The sequence below is a fragment of the Coffea arabica genome, chromosome 4c (genome assembly GCF_036785885.1).
Source record: "Coffea arabica cultivar ET-39 chromosome 4c, Coffea Arabica ET-39 HiFi, whole genome shotgun sequence".
In the NCBI taxonomy this organism is placed as follows: Eukaryota; Viridiplantae; Streptophyta; class Magnoliopsida; order Gentianales; family Rubiaceae; genus Coffea; species Coffea arabica.
Window position 1 is genome coordinate 2,646,417 of NC_092316.1, and position 23,040 is coordinate 2,669,456.

Genomic DNA, 23,040 nt, shown 5'->3' on the forward strand with positions numbered 1-23,040 from the left:
CAATGGTTCCAACCTAAGAGCTCCTCTAGTGTTAATTTTAATGGTAAATCTAAGATGTTTTACTCCATTTTTAATGAACTAATCCATCAATAGAGCAAAAAAACATTTAGATTCAAAATCTAAGCACCTATCTGTCTGTAAATTGCAATTAAAGTCGAGTCACAAGAAATGATACGAAAATCTAGCAGTCTTTGATTTATTGTCCATCGACTTCATTTCTTGATTGGCATGGATGTGGCTCATTTTTTAATGCACGTGACAATAAAACTGTACTTGCAACCAACTGTCATTTTGCTGTTGGAACCCGACTCGGAAGCTGTAGAGCCCGACCCGACCTTCCATCTTTACGAATGAACCAGGAATAATGAGGATAAAAGGTCGCCAGAAACAAGATTCTGACTTGCGGGTGCTTAGCACTCATCTTAAAAGCAAGAAAAAGAGGACGGATTCTCACCAATGGGTTTCCTGATGGGAAGTTGTTGCCTTTTGCATTCTCCGATCCACCGTTCTATCTTGTTTATCCCCTCTTCATCATCATCATCATCATCATCTTCTTCTTCCTCCTCTCACTCAAGTTGCTTGTTTTCACCTTTGAAAATGGGGCAAAACAGAAGGAAGAGAACAAGAATTTCTGCTTACATGAGCCAAGAAACTGGAAATGAAAGGAGTTCAGGTGCAAGAAGGTTCGTTCTTTTTGTGGGTTTTTCAGTTATTCCCGTTCTCAAATTGACTGCCAAGGCTTTTGAAAGCTGGCCCCAAGGTAAGTGCTTTTAAGAGTTAAAGCTTTTCCTCAGCATCATTTACCTTGTTTTTGTTATCAGCACTAGTTTGTTGTGTTTTAATAATCTTGAATTTTGAAGTAATGAAGTCTTCCTTGTTCTAAAAATGTTTTATGAGAAGTTAATTTGCGTGATGAATTTGGTTTCTCGCATTTACTACTGAGCGTCGAAGTCTATCTGAAGACTGTCATTCATTTGACTTAGTTAACAATATCTGCCTTTTCTTGATTGTGATTCTGTAGTTCCTGCCTTATTGAGTCCTTTGTTGAGGTACTATTGGAATTTATATCAACTCTGCTATATGTTTATTGAAGAGCCAAAACCCAAAAAAAAAAAAAAAAAAAAAAACTTATAGTTACCTTGTTTGCTGAGATGATTGAAGAATTTTGGAAGGATAAATTTGGACAAAAATATCAGACTAGTAATACATTGCTGAAATCACCTCTTCATTGAAATTGAGCTCCAACCTTATTTTTATCCGGAGTCTATGTTATGAAACCAAGAATGTACTTTTCTCAAGAAGAAGTGGAAGAAACCAACATTACTCGCTAAATGTAGAGCAGCTCCAGAGGCTTATAATTTCTTTGGAGGTGCGCTACAGTTCCTAAAACGAGTCTCAAGGGGGTGATAAAATGGTCAAGGGGATATTAGGTTGGCATGATTTGATGGTCAAGGCTCTGAGAATGACTTGCTAGCTTGGTTATGATAGAGAATATGGGGTATCTTTCTTTCTGTGTTTTCTTTTGTTATAACAAAAGAAAAAGCTCTGAGGTTAAGAGGCCATCACTAACTTCTTCCTAAATAGAAGGAGCTTCTTAAATGATTGTCTTGTCTTGCAGGTGGTATTTCTGCTTTTCAAAATGCTCAAACTTCACCTTACAGAGTTTTTTTCCCCCTTTAATTGCAAAATCAGCATTTTGAACCTTGTTGGGCTTTTACTATAACTTTTGGAGCTTTGGAAGGAATGTAAAAAACTTTGAGAGACCTCGTCAGAAATCAGCAGAATAGTAAAGTGTTTAAAAGAAAATTGACAAAGTAACCTTCTTGGAGCAGGGTTAGAGTTACTAGTTTTACCCATGGTGCCTCATCCCTTAGACAGTCAAGCCTAAAACTTAGTTCAGCTTGTACAGCACATGCTATAAAATGTAAATAATGTATTCCATTGGCTTGTATGAGCATTCTGTGTAATTCTGATTTTGACCATGCAAATGATGGAACAATGTCATATTCTTTAGGCAAAAGACTCCACTCCAGCATACATAGGTTACTGATTCAGCTTGATCTTAGCAAGCTATTGATCACAATGGGCTAATTCTGAATGCTGAAAAAATAGGGCAAATGCTGAGAATAGGCTGAAGTTTTATTATAAAAGTGAACCAGAACTAGAAAACTCAACTGATAAAGTGCAAAATGTGAAATTCAAACCCTATGTGTCTTCTGCCACATAAGTTCTAAAATATGGTTACCTCAGTTATCTTTCGATATTACATTAGCTTTTGTGGATGATTTTCCTTGTCTTTAGGCACTGAATATCACAATAGGGCCACGTCTAGTAAATGAACTTTTTGCTTCACTATTAACAGACCACTAAAGTTATGGAGTTATGGGGTTTAAATTTTGTCTAGAGAATTACTTAAATGTTACCATATAACAGTATATGACAGCTCCGTCAACTTGTTCTTTTCAGCAAGTAATAATAGCTTGAATGGTCTTGGCCTACTCTTGAAAGAAAGCAAATTTGCATTTGTTCTCAGCAGGACACATCATAGGCTTTTATAAATGACATATTTTTAAATGTAGGCCCACTGTTAGCCCTCATTCAAACTGTGACTTTACAGCCTCAATTGCTGTCTAGAGATCTTTAATCCTTTCCTAAAATCACCATATTTCCTATTTTTTGTTTTCCTTTTTCAGATGGTTCTGACCTAAAATCTGTGGAACAGGACCGCAGAGCTGAGGTATGATAATTCAGACATCTGGCTGAAGAAGGTTTTTAAATCAGTAAATCTCTTTAATTTTTATGCTTCGACATTTTTAAAGCAATTGGATGTTTTGAGGTGAATATTATCTTTTGTCAGCAAAAACATCAAGGAGATGCATCACACAACCCCTTTGTTTCACTTCTCAGTGGACTTGGAATTTTGGGATCTGGTGTGCTTGGTGCTCTATATATGCTGTCCCTAAAGGAGAAGGCAACTTCTGAGGCTGCCATTGAATCTGTAAGTATTGAAAATAAGCTTAAACATACTAAACTCTGAATGTCAGGGCTTACAACCTTCCTGCACGAGGCATATGAACTTTGACATTTAGGGTTATCTATAATAGCTAAAAAGTGTTCACTTTCTCTGCATGGAGCAGCTTCACTAGATGCCCTGGAATATATACGCTTTGTAATTGTCTAGATACTGATTTTTACTTGATGTACTAGAACTTCACATTCTTTTCCTCTCTTCCTGTTAAACATCTTTAATTCTAAAATGAGTGTCCATGTGGTCAAAGCATGTTTTTCTAGTTTACCACTTAACAGGCACCTCAGCTGGCAACCTCAAAATGATTACTAAAGCCCTTATTTTCGATCTAGCTTAGGATGCTTAAACAGTGGCTATATTTACCTGTTATCTTGGTTTTTACCTGATTACTGTGACTTGAAATACAAAGTTTTGGAGATTTTATTTAGTTGGTTTCTAAAAAAGAGTTTCTTGGGCCCTCGTCATTGAACTCAAATGCTTCTATTTGCAGATGAGAACAAAACTGAAGGAGAAAGAAGCTGCCATTGTTTCGATGGAGAAGAAATTTCGGTCAGATTTGATGAATGAGAAGGAAAGTCGAAATCAGCAAGTTACAAAATTCCATGAAGAGCAGCGATCTTTGGTTAGCAAGTTGAAATCAGCAAATGATACTGTAGTAGGCCTAGGACAGGAGCTGCAAAAAGAAAGAAAAGTGATTGGAGAGCTCAAAGCAACAATTGATGGTCTTCAAACTGACCTTGTGAAGGCTCGGGAAGATAAAAAAGAAATACAAGAAAAGTTAACGGAGAAGCTGGAATCTCTTGGAGTCCTGCAAGAAAAGACAAACTTTCTTAGTGGAGAGATCAAGGATAAAGATGATACTATTCAAAGTCTTAGCTCCGCACTTGCTAAGAAAGAATTGGAGCTGGAAAAACTCAACTCTATCTATCAACAATTGCAGGATCAGTTTGCAGGCTTGAACTCAGAGAATGAAGAACTGAAGGATAAGCTACTGAAAAATGAAAATGAGCTGGAACTGAAAACTGCTGCAGTGGATGATCTGAATGTGCAAGTAGGTATGTTGATTGCTGAGAAAGAGGAATCTAAGAGAAAGTTTGATGCAATAAAAGGGGAGTACAATGACTTGAAGTCTTCATCAATGAAGAAGGCAGCTGAAGATGCCAAACTCTTGGAAATGCAAGACCTTAAACTTCAGCAATTGGAGGAGCAGCTTGAGTCTACCTCAAGTGAAGTAAGCAGAAGCAAACTTCAAATTGCTGGTTTATCAAAAGAAAGAGATGATTTGAGGAATACGTTGGACGTAGAACTGAATAAGTTGGAGAGTTTGGAGCAAGAGCTCCAAACCACACTTGTAAATTTAGAAAAATCAAGGAACGAAGCTTCTGGATTGGCAAGTCAACTTCAGCTAGCAAGAGAATTGTGCTTGGAGCTTGAAGTTGAAGTTTCTAAGGTTAGGGCAGACTTTGCTGAAACTAAGGAGACCTTACAGAAGAAAGCTGAAGAAGCAAGGAGAGATGCCGAGGTTTTAGCTGGTGAGCTAACATCTGTGAAGGAGCTCCTGAAGGAAAAAACTGAAGAGATTCTAAATGTGTCTAATGAACTCGCTGCTGTTGTACAAACACGTGATGAGCTTCAAAAGGAACTAGTTGACGTCTACAAGAAAGCAGAAAGTGTAGCTAACGATCTAAATGAAGAAAAAGCAATTGTTGCTTCTTTGAACAAAGAGTTGAAAGCTTTAGACACTAGAGTCTGTAAAGAGAGTGAAGCCCGGAAATCACTCGAGAGGAATCTGGAAGAAGCTACAAGATCACTGAATGAGATTAATCAGAATGCGCTAATACTTTCAAGGGAGCTAGAGCTTGCTAACAGTCAGATTTCCAGCCTCGAAGATGAGAAAGATGCACTCTATAAATCCCTTGGCGAGCAAAAACAAGTTTCTCAAGAAGCACGAGAAAACATGGATGATGCACATAGCCTTATAAGGCAACTAGGGCAGGAAAGGGAGAGTTCGGAAAGAAGAGCAAAGAAACTAGAAGAGGAATTGGCTGCTGCAAAGGGTGAAATACTGCGGCTAAGGAGTCGCATAAATTCCTCGAAAACTAATGTGAATGACCAGCATCAGCAAACTGTTGAAGTGGGAGCTAAAGCTGCCGCTCCTGTGAAGAGAGTTGCCAGGAGGAGAAAGGCTGTTCGACAGAAAGATGAGTCGACAGAAAGATGAGTCATAGCCTTTTGCTTCCCGTTCTATTCATTTTCCTGTCCTTGACACGAGCTGCACTTAATTGAAATTATAGAATGTAATCATCTGGTATGTAAATTTTGGAACATTCATTCGGATGTTCTCTTGTAGGGAAATCTTATATTGAGTTGTGTATTATTAAGGCTGCCCTACTTTCTTGATACGTCTTCTTCTTGCTGTGAAACGTGTTGGAAATGGAAAGGTCAAGTTAGTGTATGTTCCTCTTGATTAGTAAATAGTTAGTATGAATTTAGCTAACTTTTGAGTTGCCTTGCTGCATATTATAGAATTATGTGGAAAAGCATATAATATACTGAGAGATAACACGGTTATATCGACTACTGAAATCGGCTGGAGTGCCGGTGAAAGCCAAACATGATTTTGGATTTGAAGGATCAAAAAACACGAAAGGAGTCTGATATTCTAGCGACCACAGTGGGAGTCGAACCCACGACCTTTTGATCCGAAGTCAAACGCGCTAATCCACTGCGCTATGCGGTCCGATGAGTGAGTGGCCAAATCAACTATAAGATAGGTACTTATGGACATGAAATCCATGGCAATTGGCACCTGTGAACTTGAGAAAATATATTTACCTGTTTCGTTTGAGAATGTAAGGGAAAAGGCCAAAAAAAAAAAAAGTGTTTTTTTTAATAGATTTTCTTATTTTAAAATTTTCAAAAACGAATTAATTATTTAATCATAAACTAAAAATCAGATCAAGGTAAAAATATGATTCAAAATAAAAAAAAATTATACATCATCCAACAGAAAAACAACTTATGTAATTTTGAACCCCAACAATAGTAGAAAATATTTGTTAACGCTTTTGTTTTAAACCTTTAACACAATGTGCTTGTGATGAAACAACAAAATTTTAAGACAATAAGTCCAATAGCCAGTTCATTGAATTTACAAATCACATTTTGTTCATTTTTTATATTTATTTTTTTTTATCCCTTGAGTGAAAGTGATTTTTTTTTTATTAATTTTATCTACGCTGCTGCCAGTGTATATACTATCACCATTAGATATGTGATACATGTGTAAATTTTTAATTTTACGGTATATATAAAATTTACTTTTTTTTGTTCCATTTTCCCAATTTTCCTTTTTTCTTTAGAAAAGACAAATGGCAATTTAGTAATTAAGCAGCAGGAAAGGTTCAGGTGAAACCAGTCCCCTGCTTCAATATCCAATCGGCCCTCTCGGCAGCAGTCATCAGACTCATCACTCCAAACACTAATCTTTCTTCTCCCCTCGCTCTCTTTCCATTTTTTCTTTCTTTCTTCTGAGTTTTTGCTGTTAAAATCAATGGAATCTCAGTCATATCGGTAAATCAGATGGCTCAAAGCCTTTCAATTTTCATTGATTTACTCTAAAATCATTTAGTCGACCCCCCAAGATTAGGGTCGTTTTCACATTTGACACCGAATAAAGCGAGCTATTTCGGAAAGCTTTTATTGATTTTGTTGGGTGAAAAAGGAATTCTTGTGACTCGTCATCGTCTCAGAGTCATGTTCTATGGTGCGGTGGTGTGGGATCCATGGCTGATCGTTGCCCAAATTGTGTGCCTCCAATGCTTATACTATCTAACTCTAGGGCTTTTTCTGGCAATTCTGGTCGGAACTAGAGTTTCGCGGATGAGTTTGGTATATTTCTTTGATTACGCCACTGTCACCGCTTCCACGGTCACCGGTTGGTGCGTCATTGCTTCATTTATTCTTAGCTCGCTTGCTGGGTAAGCTTTTGTTTTTGTAAAACTCAATTTACGTAAATATTATTGTGCTTGAGTTGTTTTTGAATTGCAAGTCAGTTTAGTTTTCTCGTTTGAGTCTGAATATTCTGAAATTTCTTAGGAGTGTGAGGTTTGTGTGTTTAATTTTTCAAGGGATCCGATTTCCAAATTATGTTTAATTTCAGCTCTCAGTTTTGACTAATTTGTTCTCCTATCGAGATTTACTGGTAATGCGTGTTTTTTTTTTTAACAAATAACTGGTTATGCATGTTACTTGTTAAAAAAAAAAACGATTCTGTGACATAATCTGGCTTTTTTTTTTTTGTCGGCTTTCCTTGAGTGACTTATTTTTCACATGCTTAATTCAGTCAAATTCGTAATGAGGTAGTATTACTTTGCCATGGTTTTGGTAAAACTCAAATGATTACTCATTTACTTAGCTGGCCTTTGCAAAGAATAGCTTTTCAGAGGTCTAATTGCAAGACAAGCAAGAATTTTGTGAAAAAAGACAAGAAAGTCTTTTTTAATATCTAATTTACCTGTTTATGGAATATGGATCTATAATTCCATGCACTACGGTAGAGGTTTGGAGGGAACTAATAAACAAACCTTGTGCCTACTTCATTCTGGGCAATGTAGCTTAATCATAATCATTGGAACATCTCTGAATATTCAAATGCTTCCTTTACTGAGAAAAGTGATACCTTGGTTAACAAAACGAGATATGAGACTTGAGAGCTGAGAATATTCTAGAGAGATTAGTTAGTTTGCACAGTGATCTTTCCAATTTTTTAGTGACAGGCGATTTTCATTTGCGCCCAAAGAGCTGGTGATGTTGGAGGCTCAAAGGGGCATTGACTTTGCATGTTGGAATTTTAAGTAAAATTTTATTTATATTATGGCCTTTTTGAAATGTTTTATTTTCTGTTTTATACTGCATGTATTATTGCTTGACATCTGAAAGAAGAAGAAACAGAATATTTGTGTTTGTCTGAGAATTTTATTACTAGAGCTTTCATGAACTGTAAACAATTTAACTAGTGTAGTCTTCATTGTTGTTTGGAACAGAGCTGGATTCTTAGTTTATCTGGTTGAGAGGGCAAAGAAGTGCCTGGATTTCTCAGCCACCCTTTACATTATCCATATTTTTATATGTATCATATATGGAGGTTGGCCTTCCTCGATAACTTGGTGGGTTGTTAATGTCACTGGACTTGCAGTGATGGCATTGTTGGGTGAATATTTGTGCATAAGACGTGAATTGCGTGAAATTCCCATTACAAGATACCGTTCAAGTAAGTCTTCTTGCTCCTGCTTGTTCACTTCTCCAAGAAAGTGCTTCAAAAGAAAGTTGGATGTTATAATCTCCTTAATATATCTTGTTGGTGCCGATTCCATCTAACTGTTTTATTCGTTTGATTACTTCTTGTTCTTTTCTGTCTTAACATCATTGATCTCCTTTGCTGGTTTGGTGCTTTTTTTTTGGTCTTATGCATTAGTCTGCTGGTTGAGCTGAATCGCTCATACTCTTGCCTATGTGATTTTTCAAAAACAAAAAATCTAGCTTTTTCTTTTCTGGGTGTGAAAACGTCATGAATTGACCTTTATTTCTTCAATTCAACCAAGAAGGCATCTGCTATCCTATTTTTCATGGTAGTCAATAGCATTTCCATATCTGACAGTCAACGGGAAATTCAAATTGAACTGCTTATATGCTTTGATTTGCCATTTGTACTAGCACATGGTCAGAGGTAGCTTGTAAGAATTTTGGGAGATTTACTAAGACATTTATCATTTATATAGTTTGGAGCTTTTCTGGTTGAGTTAGCATACTTCTCGCCCAAAATAGCACAATGTTCTTGGCATTGCACACTGTAGTTTCTAGTAATTTTGATGTAAATGCTCCTAGCAAGATACTTCCCAAGTTACTATGATCTTTGCATCATTGTTCATGTTCTGGATTCAATGGCCAGTTTTTGTTATTGTTTTATTAAGAAAAAAGTGTTTATCTCAATAATTTATGAACTGGAATAGGCATGAGTATCCTTTCTTTAATTCTAATATAAGAAGTTGTCAGAGAAGACAATGGTAAGACAATGAGAAATTAAGCTAGTGGAGCTTTGGTTCTCCTTTCTTCACCTTGTAGTAGGGTTCCACAAAAAACCATAGTTGCTTACTGGGGAAGAGAACGACCTAGTAACATAAGAGGGTGTGCTTCAGATAATATTACTACTGCAGATTCTACTTAATAGCTTTCAGTACTGGTGTGTGGACTTTGTATAGGTAAATTGCTTTATTAAATGATACATGCTTATCCTCTGCATTTCACCATGTTTTATCTATAAGCATGGGGAATGCTGCTCAACATTTTCTGATTTATCTTAGGATCTCATCATTCTGAGTAGAAATGTCCACCTTTGTTGGAATAGATACTATTTCTTAAACCCCAATATGCTGTGCTTCCCTGTGGTTTTTGCATGTTCATATTCATGCAAACTAAAAGTTTGAGCATTAGACTAAAATAAGTATTTCCTTATTTGTGTTATGTAGCTAATGATAATCATAAGATGGTAGCCCTTTATCTTGCTACTTTTCATCTGAGCCTTTTCATTAATCCATGCAGATGTCTGATTGACAAGAAAATTAACAGGAGAATTTTTTCCAAGCCAATAGTGTTGATGGTAGCTCACTCACTTTGCACGTGTTCTTGGATACAGCACTGATTGAGAAGACATGTCATATGCTGGTGGGGATATATATTAAAGTCTTATGAAATTTTATTCTGCAGACTGAAGTCTAGAACCATGAAAGAGTGTTCAAATGTTCGGCAAGCAAGCAAGAACCGTCACAGAACTTTGTATGTACAATTTAGGTTTACTTTACAAGAGATGATTCTACTTTAGGGGCAAAATTGCTTGCATAAGCTATTATTAGTACCCAGATTGTCTCTCATTTTTTGCATTTTATATTTTGATGTTATCTGAATGATTGCAAGCCAATTTTGGTGGGTTATTCTCAAGTCTTGTATTCCTGGTCAGTTGCTGTAGTTGCTCGATGTCTTCGTGTTATTATATCATCTGCAAACTGCATCATGCTTTGCCAGTAGTTCCTTTTAACTATGAAATTACATGTGAGATAGTTCGGACTTATATCTTAAGCATGGAGTCATCTGAATTTTTAGCGTGTTACCCTTTTGGGATTTTTGTTGGACTTGATGCGCTGCAATACTGGGGAGAATTATTTTGTTTATTGATGTATTGTTGCCATATATGCCCTACGCTGAAGTTAGGTGCTTTAATCTTGGACCACAATTTTGTAGTAATTCATATTTGTGACATTGCTTCCTACTTTTTCTTATAATACTCCTTTTTCTTTTGTGAGTGGGAACTGGAAAATGTCTTGATCTTAAGGAATGGCATTAATTTGTTATTCCACATCCTTTTGCTTTTGTCTAATCATGTTAACAGAGTTGGGGATGCCTCATGGCATATGCAGTATGGATTTTCTCTGTGGTTGTCAGATTGATAGAATCTAACAGTAGTATAATTAATTGTAACAAAACTTGCCGTTTGTTCGAAGTGACACGCATAGCTCAATCCCATCTTTTAAAATTCAAAATGGCCCAATTCTTGCCTCACCCTTAATCACCTCCAGCATTTGGTCCTGTGATTGCCAAGGCCATCAATCCGTGCGGCATCTGCCCAGTCATTTCTTAAACTGTCTTAAATGGCTATAATCTGGATTTGTGATTTTCATTATTCTTGCTTGCTAGCGTGGCCAACTCGGCCGTTCAATTATCCATGTTGATGGTTTGGAAAATGAATTGACGCCGATCCCTAAACATGTAGAGGCAAAGCAATTGCAGGAACATTATTAACCAAAAATTTGCAAAGCTCACGAGTCACCAATATTCAGGCATTGTTGCATTTAGTTTTCCTTGAAAGGTGTTGAACCAGTTGTCAAAGGTTTCAGAGATGCGTCTTGTGACCATTTTTGGCCATTCCTTCTGGAAAAGTAGAAAACAAGGGTGGATTGTGGCTCTTTGATGCTATACTTCAGAATAAAAGAGGATACTTTTGATAATTTGATATGGTTGAAAACATCATCTAACTCTTTCAAAATCTCTTCTCGGTAGAACAACTCTCTCACCCATTGTGATAAACAGCTTGATTATACTTCTCGCAGCTGTAAAATATCAGCTCATCTCAAGACTAATGGTACAACACCGGATTAAAATGGGAACTTTTAGAACTATTTTTAGGGCTTCCAAGAAGATGATATGTCAGCCACGGCTTCTCCAACCGTTAGATACAGTCCATCTAACCCGAACGAGTCCAAGATATTCGACTGGTGCAACTTTTCCATCACACTTCCAACGGGATTAGCCAGCACAAGCTGCAAAGTTACCAGATCAGATTGGCGAGTAAGATCATGGAGTACAGGAGAAACTACTTAGTCTGTCAAAAGATGAATTGCATCAAAACTAATATAAGTTCATTTGTGGACCGCAAAATACTTTCATTAAGGGGAGGCTTACTTTAAGTGATCGATTCTCTAGAGCTTTTCGGACTTCACAAATTGTGTCGATACCACTCGTATCTATCGCCGTCACGGCTGCAGAAGTCAAATTGCAATAGTTTTTGATAAAGTTAAATTTACCATAGAGCTAGTGTGAGGCAGCAAAAGCAATGCAGGGAAATTGCCTTCACAAACTTAATGGAACATTTGAGTTATGAATATGCAGGTTATAATGAGACGTAAGCACTATTTTACTGCATGTTCAAGCACGGATCAGTGTCTAGAGAACATGATTTCAGGACTAACCTGTCATGTCCAGAATTATACATTTCAACTTGCTTTCATTGTTGGCCTGTATTCGCTCTTCCTCTTCCCGAACCCATCTTAAGATTCTGCAGTCGTTATTGCTTCAATCAGTGACTCGTAGATTTACAGATTCATACACTTGTAATCTGTGACTTGGAATGAAATGTAGCCAAAATCTAGAACGATATATGGTACAGTGGGTTCAACTAACCTCTCTTGTAGGTAAGTTGCATTAGCAAAGTAGAAAGGAGCCTCCACAGCAAGGACAAGGAAAGAGGGAACTCTCAAGGCTTCTGTGTATCTGCTTATGTTTTGATAAATTTGAGTGCCAGGAATATTCCCCAAAACAACAGTATTTGGCCTGGTGACATGCAAAAGAATCTTGAACACCGAAACCCCAACCTGACCATGACCAAAATTCGGAAACATTTTAAGTATTGTGCAGCAAAAGGTTTCATCATCCAACACTATGTTGAAACATCTGACCGAATTCATTTAAGACGGATGACAAACTTACAGCAATCGCGAGACCGAGAGGTACGGAGACGAAGAGAACTCCGAGAAAGGAACATAAGCAAGCCAGAAAATCGAGTTTGTCAACTTTCCACAGTTTATATGCTGCCTGATAATCAATTAAGCCAATCACTGCAGTAATGATAATAGCTCCGAGGATGACGCTGGGAGTATAGTAGAACAATGGCATGAGAAACAGCAAAGTGACCAGCACTGCAGCTGCCATTATTACATTTGAAACCACGGTTTGTGCTCCAGCATTATAATTTACAGCAGAACGGGAAAATGACCCTGCAAATTTCAATCAGCTCAAATGACAGTTACATTTCTATGTCTTACACACGAATTGAACAAGAAAATCTAGAAAAGATATTAATTACCTGTGGTAACATAACACGAAGAACAAGAACCAGCCATGTTCATGAAACCAATGGCCATCATTTCTTTGTTGCCATCAACTTGGTAGTTCTTCAACGCTGCAAATGTCCTTCCCACTGCAATTCCTTCCTATATCAGAAGAAAATCAATTGATTGAAAATGTTTCAGACAACAAACAGATCTATTTGTCCGATACACACAGATTGTTTGCTAACAACTTACGGTGAGAGATAAAATTCCTGTTACAATGCCAGTTTTGATGGCAATAGCCAGAAAAGGGCCACGAAAGTGTAACATGTTTGATGATGGTGGATTCAAACCCTTTGTCAAATGTCCTATCTGCAGACAAGGATAAGGTTTAAATTGCAGTCTATCCCCGTAGAAAATTTACAGGTATGCCTGAATTTGGAGCAGAAATATTTCTTACCGTTTGAACTCCACCAAGTTTTGACTTGAACAAAACTACTAGAATGGTTGAAAGAATAACTGAAGCTAATGGACATGCTGCAGAAATCCAGAAAAGTTTTGGTTTTCTCAAGCTCTGCATCAAACAAAAATCGGAGAGAACTATCAGTAATGAAAGAACAGGGCATGAATAGGACATATACAGCACAGTTGCAGTGATACTTACAATGTTCCTTGTGGTCAACAAGAGGATAAGGAAGCTGACGCCCAATACTATCGTTTGCCAAGACCACTGCATTGACAATAAGCTTGACAATAAGCTTAACAATAAGCATAGAGATGAAGGTATACCAGACTAAATTCACTTAACAAAATATGTGTGAATTCAATATTCATAATACTACTAAGAGCCTTCGTATATGTCACCTTGCCTCTCCTTATTTAGAAATTCTCAATAGCACAGTTTAGTGAATGTTGGCTCATTCAATACGATAATCTTTTAACATGCATTTACTCATTGGACATGTGTATCTTTTCTCTTTATTTTTTTTCTTATGATCTTTTCTCTTTAGTTGTCCTATATGACTGAAAATTTCTACTAAGATTCGATTTAGGACAGAGATTTGAACTTTGAACTGAAAATACCTCGTGTTTGTGCTGGACTACAGATGCTAATACAGGAACTATCTGCATCTTGCTGGTGAAATGGACTATCCCCAGAAGCCCCTTCAATTGTTGCAAAGACACAATGACTGCTGCACCAGCCATGAATCCGACAAGCGTTGCCTTTGAGAGGAAATCTATGATAAATCCTAACCTATGAATTGCATAGTCCAAGATACTCCATTAGCATTGATCAGAGACATGAAGGCATCATAATTACTTATTTATTGGCAAATTGCAATAAATCATGTCCCTTTTGTATCAAATTTGACTGTCGTTCAAAACCAACATCTGAAAGAGACAAGCACTGGTAAAATGGAGATTCTCTTTAGAATCTAATGCTACTACCTTCTTACAGACAGTTAAAAGTCAGCTAAATTCCACCACTGACAATTATTTTATAAGTCTCTTGTACAACGCTGGAGTAGCTTTTCATAGTGCCAATTCTAAACAAATATGTTTTGGAAACATCTTTCAGGAAAGATATTCCCCAATGTGAAATGCATTAAGGCCAATAATTACTCTCTTTTTAATTATTTTTTGCTCTTTTCTTCCTATCTCTTTTTCCCCCCTGAACCAGCTCAAGTTGCTTATTTTTGTTTTTGAAAAAACCAATAGCTCATCCACGAGTCATCATCTTATAGTTGAGATCACGTTAACATCCCAAAATACAAGTCATATTATAGTGTATCATAGAAAAGAGAATATCACTTGAAGGCCCTGGCAAAGCTCCACGACGGTGGTAAAAGAGGTGGTTCAAATCCCCCTGCCCTCTATTTCCTTCTTCTATCCAAAGAAAAGACAATATAAACTTCACTTTCTTTTGTAATTACTAAAAATGTTGAAACTCCGAACCAGAAGTGTAATACTCTAAATTTGGAATGGGTAGCGTACTGCTTCATTACTTGACGGATACAATTACATACAATTATAATGGGTTGAGGTAATAAAGGAGGAGGATCATAACAGAACGGAACAGATGAAAAAGATAACTACCCTTTTTTTGCATTAAAGGAAAAGAAATGGAGCACCTTAACAGACCCAGAGAAGCTTGAAATAATCCGGCAAAAAAGGTTGCAGTGAAAGCCAACTGAAGATAAAGTGTTGGTTCATCCGTATAAGAAACGGCCTCGTTTAGCATCGTGCCCATAACAAGAGAAGCTATTGAGACAGGGCCAACTGCCAGATGCCTAGAACTCCCTAGAACTGAATATATCAAAGGTGGCACAAAGCTTGAATCTGCCAAAAAAAAAACATATCATAATTATGCATTAAATAATTTTTAAAATAGCTAAAAATTGTAGAATGAGGAATAGCGTTGAGACTTACAAAGGCCTATTATTGGAGGCAAATTGGCAAGCTTGGCATAACTAATTCCCTGCAAAGTAAGACAACTAAAGCTTAGTTGTTGTATAGCCTCATTTGTTCTGCTCTTACCCCAAAAAAAAAAAAGAAAAGAAAAGAAAAGGATAATGACTGCAGAGGAGGATAAATAAAACATAATGACTTACAAAAAAAAAAAAACATGAAAGTCATTCTTAATGGATCTTCTGAGCAAATCTAGTGCAAGTAAGAAAATCTTACTAAATAAACATCTTAGACTGGAATTTACGCATTGGTGGAAGTCGAACCAAAAACTTTAAACAAGAAACCTAATATCCATAACTGTAAACTTCACACATCCAACAATTAGTACAAATTACTTTATCTATTTGTCTGTCTGCATGTAATTAGATTGAAAAAACTGAATAGTTCATAATGTTTGTTCTATACCTGTGGGATTGCCAGGCTTGCAATAGTGAGTCCAGAGATGAAATCAGACCTCAAAAGCCTGAAGTTGTAATTAGGAGCCCACTGGAAAATGGGGAAGAAGAATTGAAGCCCCAAAACCAACTTGTTAAACCAAGTTTGGTTCTTGAACTTATGAAGTGGATCATCAGGGAAAAATGCCTCAGAAAGCTTATGCATAAGTTTCTCAAGAGTGGTTTTGTGGGGTGGTAAGCAAACTCTGTGGACTTCCAGGGAAGGCATTACATTTACATCTGTGGATGAAATTGTTACAGCGGTTTCATGTTCATCATGGCATGCATGGTGGTCTGAACAGTGTTCAACTCTGTTAGAGTTTATACCCATCAATTTCCCAGATAGTTAGACGGAATAACCGCCCAATGACCAGAATGTTGAAAGGATAGACGCGGGCTGGGTGGTTTGGTTTGAACTTTGAAGTTACGGGAAAAGAGGGGTTGGGTTTTCTGCAAGAAAGCAGTTGTTGTTGGTATTCGTTTCGGTGCCATCCCTGCCTTTTTATAGTGGCTAAGGTGAACTGAAATGGGACACAAATTTGCATGAGCTTGCGTCCTTTTTGGCTTTTTACCTTCTTGCTCCTCTCGGGGGTTAAAGTCTTGGCTCTCGTCTTAAATTACATTTTACGGTGCTTTTTTTTTTTGGGAAGGGGGGGGGGGGGGGGGGGGGGGTGGGTTTGGATGTGGTGCTGGATACGTTGAAGGGAAAATTATATTAGCAATCAATCCTCCTTTTATAAGCGCTAGCCATCGAAGCACGCTCGATGCGTGTACAACTTGTCAAAAACTATTTGTAATTGAAAGAATCTCAAAAATAATGCAAGTGAATAATATTATTTTTATATAATATGTGATAAAAAGTGTATTATATAAAAATATGTACAGTTGAAAGTAAAAAAAAAACCCTTGGTGAGGAAGAACGTGAGAATTGGAGAAAGGTAATTTTAATTGAACAGGATTTGTATGTCTATTGATAACAGAGGAGAATTGGGGAGAGGTAGTTTTGATTGAGTAAGATTTATGTGTCAATTGATAATAGAGATAAGGATTGATAGATTAATGGATTATATAAATGGATAATAGAGATAAGAGTTAATAAATAATATAGATAAGGGTAAATTTAAAAGCAAACAAAACAAACGCCAAGTTAACTACCTACACAAGTTTTATTTATTGTAAAGGTAAGAAAAGAATGGAGTACTTGAGACTTTTAATAAATACCAATAACATTTCCCCGTTGAAGAGGTACGAGAAGTCCAAAGTATTCAAAATAAAATTTAAAAATACTATAACTTTTTTCAATGACCTACTCGGCCCCTTAATTACTACTCCCTCCGTTCCACTTTGATAGTTCTGGTTTTCTTTTCACACAGTTTATAAAAAAGTAGTTAACTTTATTAGAACAATCAATTTATGTAGCTATTTTCCTAAAATACTCTCACATTAATTAAAGTATAACTTTATGAGAACTTGAATTGATGGTAAAAAAAGAATTAACTCTCATTAAATGGAGTAGGTTTATAGTAACAACAACTTACATTGAATAAGGGTATTTTAGAAAAATTAAAATACAATTACATTTTTCAATTGGAAAGTGAACTACAATTTGAGACTATTAAAATGGGACGGAGGAGTAGTTTTTCTGTTCGCGATTAAAGGACGAGAATAGAAGTAGTATTACAAGTTGACCCATTAAATCGTCATCAATCTTGGTAACCTCAATTCGGCTGCCTACAGTTTTCCTCACAGCAACTGGTTGATAAATTAGGAAATGCACTGCAAATCCTGTAGTAAACACCGGAATGCAAGTCCTGATATGGTAATTATGAGCGTAAAGAATACGAAGTACGAACTTGAAGCGACAGCATGAAATCATGGTAGGACCAAAAAGAGGTAAGAGGCACGTTGTTAAAATAACCACCAACCTATTGTTGGTTTATTTGTTATTTGCCGCTATAGACGAGTCACCCTATTTACTGTTTAGGGTATTTATATCTTGCTAAGGGCATTCACAGTGATTTACACTCTTTAGAGTGTAATTCACGTATCATGTCAGTATTTCACTTTCTTCTCTTTTATTACACTTTCACTTACAATGGATTAAACTCTACAAGGTGTAATAGCATGAATCCACAATTAAATCAAATATTTATTTTAATAATGCATAACTCATATTTCATAAATAAATAAAGTAATTTTTAAAAATAATTTTGTTATTTTTAAAAAATAAAGTATTAACTTTAATTAAATTTTTTACCTTTTGAATTTTTTTATTTTCTAAAAATGATATTATTAATTTTTAAGTTTGAACAATATATCTTTTTCTATCTCTCAAAAATAATATATTGTTATTTTTTGAAAAATAATTATGCAGGAAATTAAACAAATATTTGATACATCAAATGCGAAGAATTAACGTTGGAAAAATTAACATTGGAAATTTACCGTTGCAAAAAAATGAAGCTGATCGAAGTTGCGGCATCCCAATTTTGTCCGGCTCTTAAATTTTGTAATGGGGGCCGCCCATTACACGCATCAATGGGTATTACACGGCTACAATGGGATGCTCGTGTAATAGCCCATTACAATGTCAAACATTACAACACCGTTGGAGATGCTCTAAGTGGAACCAATTCACTGTTATCCCTTTATGACAATTTTAGTCATTAATCAATTAAATTGCGTAGGAAAAATATTAGGGGGCATTTGGATTGCTATTTTTTGAAATTTTTGTAACAAATATATTGTACTAATTTGATATATGCGAGATAGAAAATTAATTGAAAAATATATTCACAGAAAATATTTAAAAAAATTCCTCAAAAAAACTGCTATCCAAATAAGGGTTCTAAGTGTCCTTTGGCTTTGACTCAGATAGACATAGCTTGGTATGCCATTCCAGCTACGGGCTCGTTTCACCTGGAAAATTTGAAGGTTTTAATGTATATGAGATAAGGATATAATTTTAAAAATTGTGTCAAGAGAATATGTCAAATGCTTTCCTTGAAAAGCTAATTACTAGTGTATGCATAGAGCTGCTAAAATGTGTTCCTAATTACTAGTGTAATTAAACTCTGGTAAGCACTTTTTGGGTGAGTTATGTCTCCCTCTCTTTCTCACGTCATTCCTATTTTCAACTGTTAGGTATAAAATTTGAATTTACGTCATTCTTATTCCCGGTTATTAGGCATACGTAAAACTAGATCTAAATTTCATTTTGTTATCATTGCGATCCCAGTAGTTACGTTGTTGCATATCTACAGACAGCATGGTGTAATTGTGAGGCCTTTTAACCTTCCAATTGAGGGAATTTTGCCTCCCAGCTTGTCAAAATGAACAAAGCAATCGATACCGCTCAAAAGTAATAGACTTTTTTTTTTTTTTCTTTTTCTCATCACCTATAAGATTCTCATTTCTCGAGTGCCTTGTTTTTGTTTTTGTTTTTGTTTTTTTTGCCTTCCTCAAGTGTGGAAAGTAATAAAGTACCAGCCTCGTAAACCACTCGTTCCAATTCACTCCCTTTCCTAACTTTTGCTTTTGCCGTACCGTGTTTGTGTCCGTTGTCGTCAATAGAATAAAGAGACAATCGCAAAGTTAGCCACTAAACTGTCTAAAATTTCCTAATTTGATTAACGAACCTTTTTGTATAACCAAAATAGTCATTTACTCGATAAAAAAATTATTTATATATTTTGTCACCCAATTAATAAAAATTTTAATTTTTAGACACTCAACTATGAAATAAATATTTTTTATGACAAAATATAAGTTCTAATTAGTTGAATGACGATTTTGAGTAAATAGGAAGAATTAATAGCCAAAAAACAGAATCCTAAATAATTTAGTGACAACCGGTGACATTTACTCTAAAAGCAAATATGTCAACATTGAATAAAGGATAAAAAAGAATCAAAGGTCGGTGGCCACCACCAATATATTAAGACTTGGTGGGGTGGGAGTAGGGCTGCAAACGAATCGAGCCGCTCGCGAGCGGCTCGAGTCGAGCTCGAGCCAGCTCGAGTCAAACTCAAGCTCAGAATATTAAACTCGTTAGCTCGTGAGTTTGAGTAAATATATATATATATATATATATATTTTTTTTTATTTTTATTTAATAATAAAATTACGTATATTATATATATTTTTTTATTTTTTTATTTTCATAGTGAAATTACGTATATATCCTTAATATTTTATTATTTATTCATAAAAAATATTATTTTATTTATTTTTTTAAAAAATAAAATAATTTTTTTTTAATTTTTTCGAGCTCGAGCTCGAGCTCGCCTCGACTTGATTCGAGTCGAGCTCAAGCTCGAAAATTGCCAGCTCGTTGAGCTCGAGCTTGATAAAATTTAGTCGAGACTCGGCTCGATTAGCTCAAAACTCGACTCGACTTGGCTCGTTTGCAACCCCAGGTGGGAGACAAGGGTTCATCAATTTGTCACAGTTAAATGTGATTTGTTATTATCATATCGACAAAAAAAAAAAAATAAATAAAGGACAAAGACGAGGAGGCTCGAAAACGAGCATCAACATTGAAAAATCTGTCAAAACATAGACCTGCAAAAATAAAATGCAGAGTTAATTAAGTTGACCGATCTACGGACAACGATATATGAAGTAATTGGCTTGAGACAACGAGCAGATATGATCGTCCTTTGGTAATAAATAATAAAGATTGTTTGCCATTGTCGTCCAAAGACCAATCTTTTCCATTTTGCAGTGCGAGTGGAGAATCGATCTTTCAAATGACAGTCAAAAGTCAATTTGACGGGGCAATGTCGATGATTCTCCTGCTCTCTCTCTCTCTCTCTCAAGATGAATCAATGGCGAGTCGTCACTTGTCTACAACAGTTCACTTCTTCATGTTCCGTCTTGCTTCCTTTTTCTTTTCGTTCGGTTGCTTAGAAAGTCCAAGAACACATAGGAGGAGGACGACATATGCGATATCTCATATATGCGGCGAATAGTGGATGCTCTGACTCCTGCCAGTAGAAGCAGAACTCTGCAAAATATTTATCATCGTAATTTAGTACCCACAAAGAATGGACCAGATTAAAATGCAGGATTTGTATGAGACACCACTTCTCAACATAATTGATGGAGGAATATTCTCCTTTTGTTCTTCCCTTTACTTGGATGGGTTTGCTTGTTTCTTTTTCTTTTTTTTTTTTTTGGTTTTTTTTGTTGAGAGAGAGAGAGAGAGAGAGAGAGAGAGGGTGTGGGTGGTGAAGGGATTTGATGTTTATGCTTGAAGGGAAGCTACAACAACAGTTGCTTGCACATGGAATATATGGACAGAATTGTGCTGGAAAATTAAAGGAAAATTACAGAATTCAGGCAACTCAGAGGCGCAGCTTCCCCCTTCCCTCTAGAGTAGAAGAACCTCCTTGTATTTCCACTTGTTGTTTCAACGCCTTTGGACGAAGTTCGAAGGTTAGTAGAGTATTAAAAACTGCCTGCGCAGAGAAATTAGTCTAGCAGAAATATGAGTTTCTTTCTGCTGACTCGACAAATTAATAGTGCAACGACGCAAGAGTTGATGATGAACTCGTGTTACCCTTCGAACTGCGTGTATAGCGAATTATATTAGTATACTAGTAGATGCAATAAAAAAAAAATTATATAAACTGAATCGCCATTTCTGATTTACTTCATCTTTTCTGATTTTATCATTCTATGGGATAAGCGTAGAATGAGGAGGGCAGACCAGAAACAAGGATAGGGAAATGTGAGGTAAAAATGACAGGGAAACAAAAATTACTACAGCAAAATTTGATGTATGTGAGGTAAAAAGGTGATAGAGAAATGTGTTCACGAAAAATAAGGCCATTTTCCAAACAAGGTATAAATGCTTATTACTTTCAAGTTTCGACCAAGCTAGGTTACTAATGAACTCGATTAATTAGGTGGCTCAAAGACTAAGCTAGTCATGTGGGGTTTGCAGTTAGTCAGTGGACAGGTTTATTCTTGGAATATACCATTCTATTCATGTGTTAGTGCTGCATAAAAGTTTTAAAAGAGGGTGCCATGCATGTAGCTTCAAACAAGTTATCATGTAGCTACTTGACTGATTATTAAGCTGTCACTTTGAATATATATATATATTTTTTTTATAACACATATATCACGTCACAAAAACTAATACACCATCATTATCCTATACTAGTTTTACCATCAAAATCGAAATGGTACCACATGGAAGGTGATATTGGTATTCCTTTTCCGGGAGGAGCAAATTCAACGGAAGAGCAAGATTGAGGTCGTCGACTGTAATGGTCGCTTTTTAGGAGTGGTGGGTTGGCTCCGTTTGTGCCGTTGAATCAGGACTTTTAGTTTTAGTGGGAAGATTGGAAAGTCGCAAATTTCTTTTGTTTATCAGGAAGAAAGTGCAAAGTTCAATCCTGGTGTCGGTTTGTTTAATGATCAGTTGGTAAGCTGATATATTGCAGACATATGATTCTTTAATCTTCTCTTTTGTGATATCTGCTCTTCCTTTATGCTTTCTTAACTATCTGATTCCGAGGATATTCCTCAAGATCTGCCGCATCAAGACATTAATGCACTCAACCGGATTACGGGAAATGTTTTATAACTGCTCTTACAATCACTTAATTATACGCATTACCTATGCTACCGACCGACCGACCGACCGATATGGCTACAACTAATTCACTCGTGACCACTTACAAACATTGTAACCACCAAATTAATTAAAATTCTATTCAAAAAAATTTTACAAGACGAAGTTTGATTTTTTGATTTGAAAATTTTGTGCTAAATTCTTCCACATAAAAAGTGATTATTCTAGATTACACACGCATCGAGTGTGCACTTATCACTAGTTCCAATAATTTTTCAGTCAAGGTGGATTTTATCCCGTCATTATTAGGGTATGATGCTTCCAATAATTTGCAAGTTTCTCCCCGCAACTCGACTACGCGTCAATATTTACAATGACGCGCTATCACTTTTAAAACTTTCACAAGTCTGCTTGTTAATATATATATTTTTTTTTGTAACAAAATAAAGCTATAACTATAAGCAAAAAACTAATGTGCATGACTTACCGATTTGTGGAAAGATTAATACATGTAACTACGAATTAATGATTTCGTAGATATTGTTGGACAAATGCCACAAATTAAGGATTTCGTAGAGATTGTACGACAATTGTCAAGCAACCTTGTTTCCACTTTGTCTCGAAGTTCATCGAAAGTGTCAAGCAAACGCCCTTTGTCTGGACTTGATTCTTGGTTCTGGACCACATTGTTGGACAGGGTTTTTATAAGGAGATTCAACAGCTTGGAGGGAATGAGCAATGATCTTGGCCCATTACATTGGGCCTACTTCATTCATGCCCATCGGGTGCACTACGAACAAGCTCTTCAAAAAAAAAATAAAAATAAAAAATTTGATTCCACTAAATGATGCTCATCATAAATAA

The 23,040-nt window shown here is 36.1% G+C and overlaps 3 protein-coding genes, 1 long non-coding RNA gene and 1 other non-coding gene across 7 annotated transcripts; 2 read left to right on the top strand and 3 right to left on the bottom strand.

The window, feature by feature from the left end:
• Positions 1-361: 361 nt before the first annotated feature.
• On the top strand, positions 362-5,483 carry LOC113740185 (MAR-binding filament-like protein 1-1). 3 transcript variants are annotated; one of them, XM_027267716.2, is made up of 4 exons: positions 362-760; positions 2,694-2,737; positions 2,858-2,998; positions 3,519-5,483. In XM_027267716.2, exons 1-4 carry the CDS (start codon positions 457-459, stop codon positions 5,247-5,249), a joined length of 2,220 nt encoding a protein of 739 aa, XP_027123517.2. In that variant the 5' UTR covers positions 362-456; the 3' UTR covers positions 5,250-5,483. The 3 variants fall into 3 exon arrangements, with proteins under 3 accessions (XP_027123517.2, XP_071901538.1, XP_071901539.1); XM_072045437.1 differs by having other exon boundaries at positions 686-760; positions 2,908-2,998; XM_072045438.1 differs by lacking the exons at positions 362-760; positions 2,694-2,737 and adding an exon at positions 2,750-2,768 and having other exon boundaries at positions 2,908-2,998.
• A 211-nt stretch (positions 5,484-5,694) lies between these two features.
• TRNAR-UCG (transfer RNA arginine (anticodon UCG)) lies at positions 5,695-5,768 on the bottom strand. The gene has a single exon. It is a non-coding gene; the product is annotated as a tRNA-Arg (tRNA).
• A 694-nt stretch (positions 5,769-6,462) lies between these two features.
• Positions 6,463-10,042, top strand: LOC113739594 (uncharacterized). The gene is made up of 3 exons (XM_027266862.2): positions 6,463-7,008; positions 8,074-8,300; positions 9,629-10,042. The coding sequence occupies exons 1-3, from the start codon at positions 6,785-6,787 to the stop codon at positions 9,634-9,636; spliced, it is 459 nt and encodes a 152-aa protein (XP_027122663.1). The 5' UTR covers positions 6,463-6,784; the 3' UTR covers positions 9,637-10,042.
• A 1,014-nt stretch (positions 10,043-11,056) lies between these two features.
• On the bottom strand, positions 11,057-16,067 carry LOC113739593 (probable sulfate transporter 3.4). Its single transcript, XM_027266861.2, has 13 exons — positions 15,562-16,067; positions 15,118-15,166; positions 14,820-15,027; positions 13,771-13,942; positions 13,352-13,417; positions 13,148-13,261; positions 12,943-13,059; positions 12,723-12,849; positions 12,347-12,633; positions 12,041-12,231; positions 11,830-11,915; positions 11,543-11,619; positions 11,057-11,400 (listed from the first exon to the last, which is right to left on the bottom strand). Exons 1-13 carry the CDS (start codon positions 15,919-15,921, stop codon positions 11,263-11,265), a joined length of 1,992 nt encoding a protein of 663 aa, XP_027122662.1. The 5' UTR covers positions 15,922-16,067; the 3' UTR covers positions 11,057-11,262.
• Positions 16,068-20,106: 4,039 nt separating this feature from the next.
• On the bottom strand, positions 20,107-21,346 carry LOC113739595 (uncharacterized). Its single transcript, XR_003460278.2, has 2 exons — positions 20,925-21,346; positions 20,107-20,598 (listed from the first exon to the last, which is right to left on the bottom strand). It is a non-coding gene; the product is annotated as an uncharacterized lncRNA (long non-coding RNA).
• Between the last annotated feature and the right edge of the window lie 1,694 nt (positions 21,347-23,040).

What these genes read in the sequence shown, in the direction of transcription:
- LOC113739593 (XM_027266861.2), bottom strand. Translation starts at nt 15,921, where the DNA reads ATGGGTATAAACTCTAACAGAGTTGAACACTGTTCAGACCACCATGCA. An exon ending in TGTTGACCACAAGGAACATT is followed by an intron (nt 13,262 to 13,351) that starts GTAAGTATCACT and finishes TGTTTGATGCAG; the next exon opens with AGCTTGAGAAAACCAAAACT. An exon ending in CAGGAATTTTATCTCTCACC is followed by an intron (nt 12,850 to 12,942) that starts GTAAGTTGTTAG and finishes CTTCTGATATAG; the next exon opens with GAAGGAATTGCAGTGGGAAG.
- LOC113739594 (XM_027266862.2), top strand. Translation starts at nt 6,785, where the DNA reads ATGTTCTATGGTGCGGTGGTGTGGGATCCATGGCTGATCGTTGCCCAA. An exon ending in ATTCTTAGCTCGCTTGCTGG is followed by an intron (nt 7,009 to 8,073) that starts GTAAGCTTTTGT and finishes TGTTTGGAACAG; the next exon opens with AGCTGGATTCTTAGTTTATC.
- LOC113740185 (XM_027267716.2), top strand. Translation starts at nt 457, where the DNA reads ATGGGTTTCCTGATGGGAAGTTGTTGCCTTTTGCATTCTCCGATCCAC. An exon ending in TTTTGAAAGCTGGCCCCAAG is followed by an intron (nt 761 to 2,693) that starts GTAAGTGCTTTT and finishes TTCCTTTTTCAG; the next exon opens with ATGGTTCTGACCTAAAATCT. An exon ending in AACAGGACCGCAGAGCTGAG is followed by an intron (nt 2,738 to 2,857) that starts GTATGATAATTC and finishes ATCTTTTGTCAG; the next exon opens with CAAAAACATCAAGGAGATGC.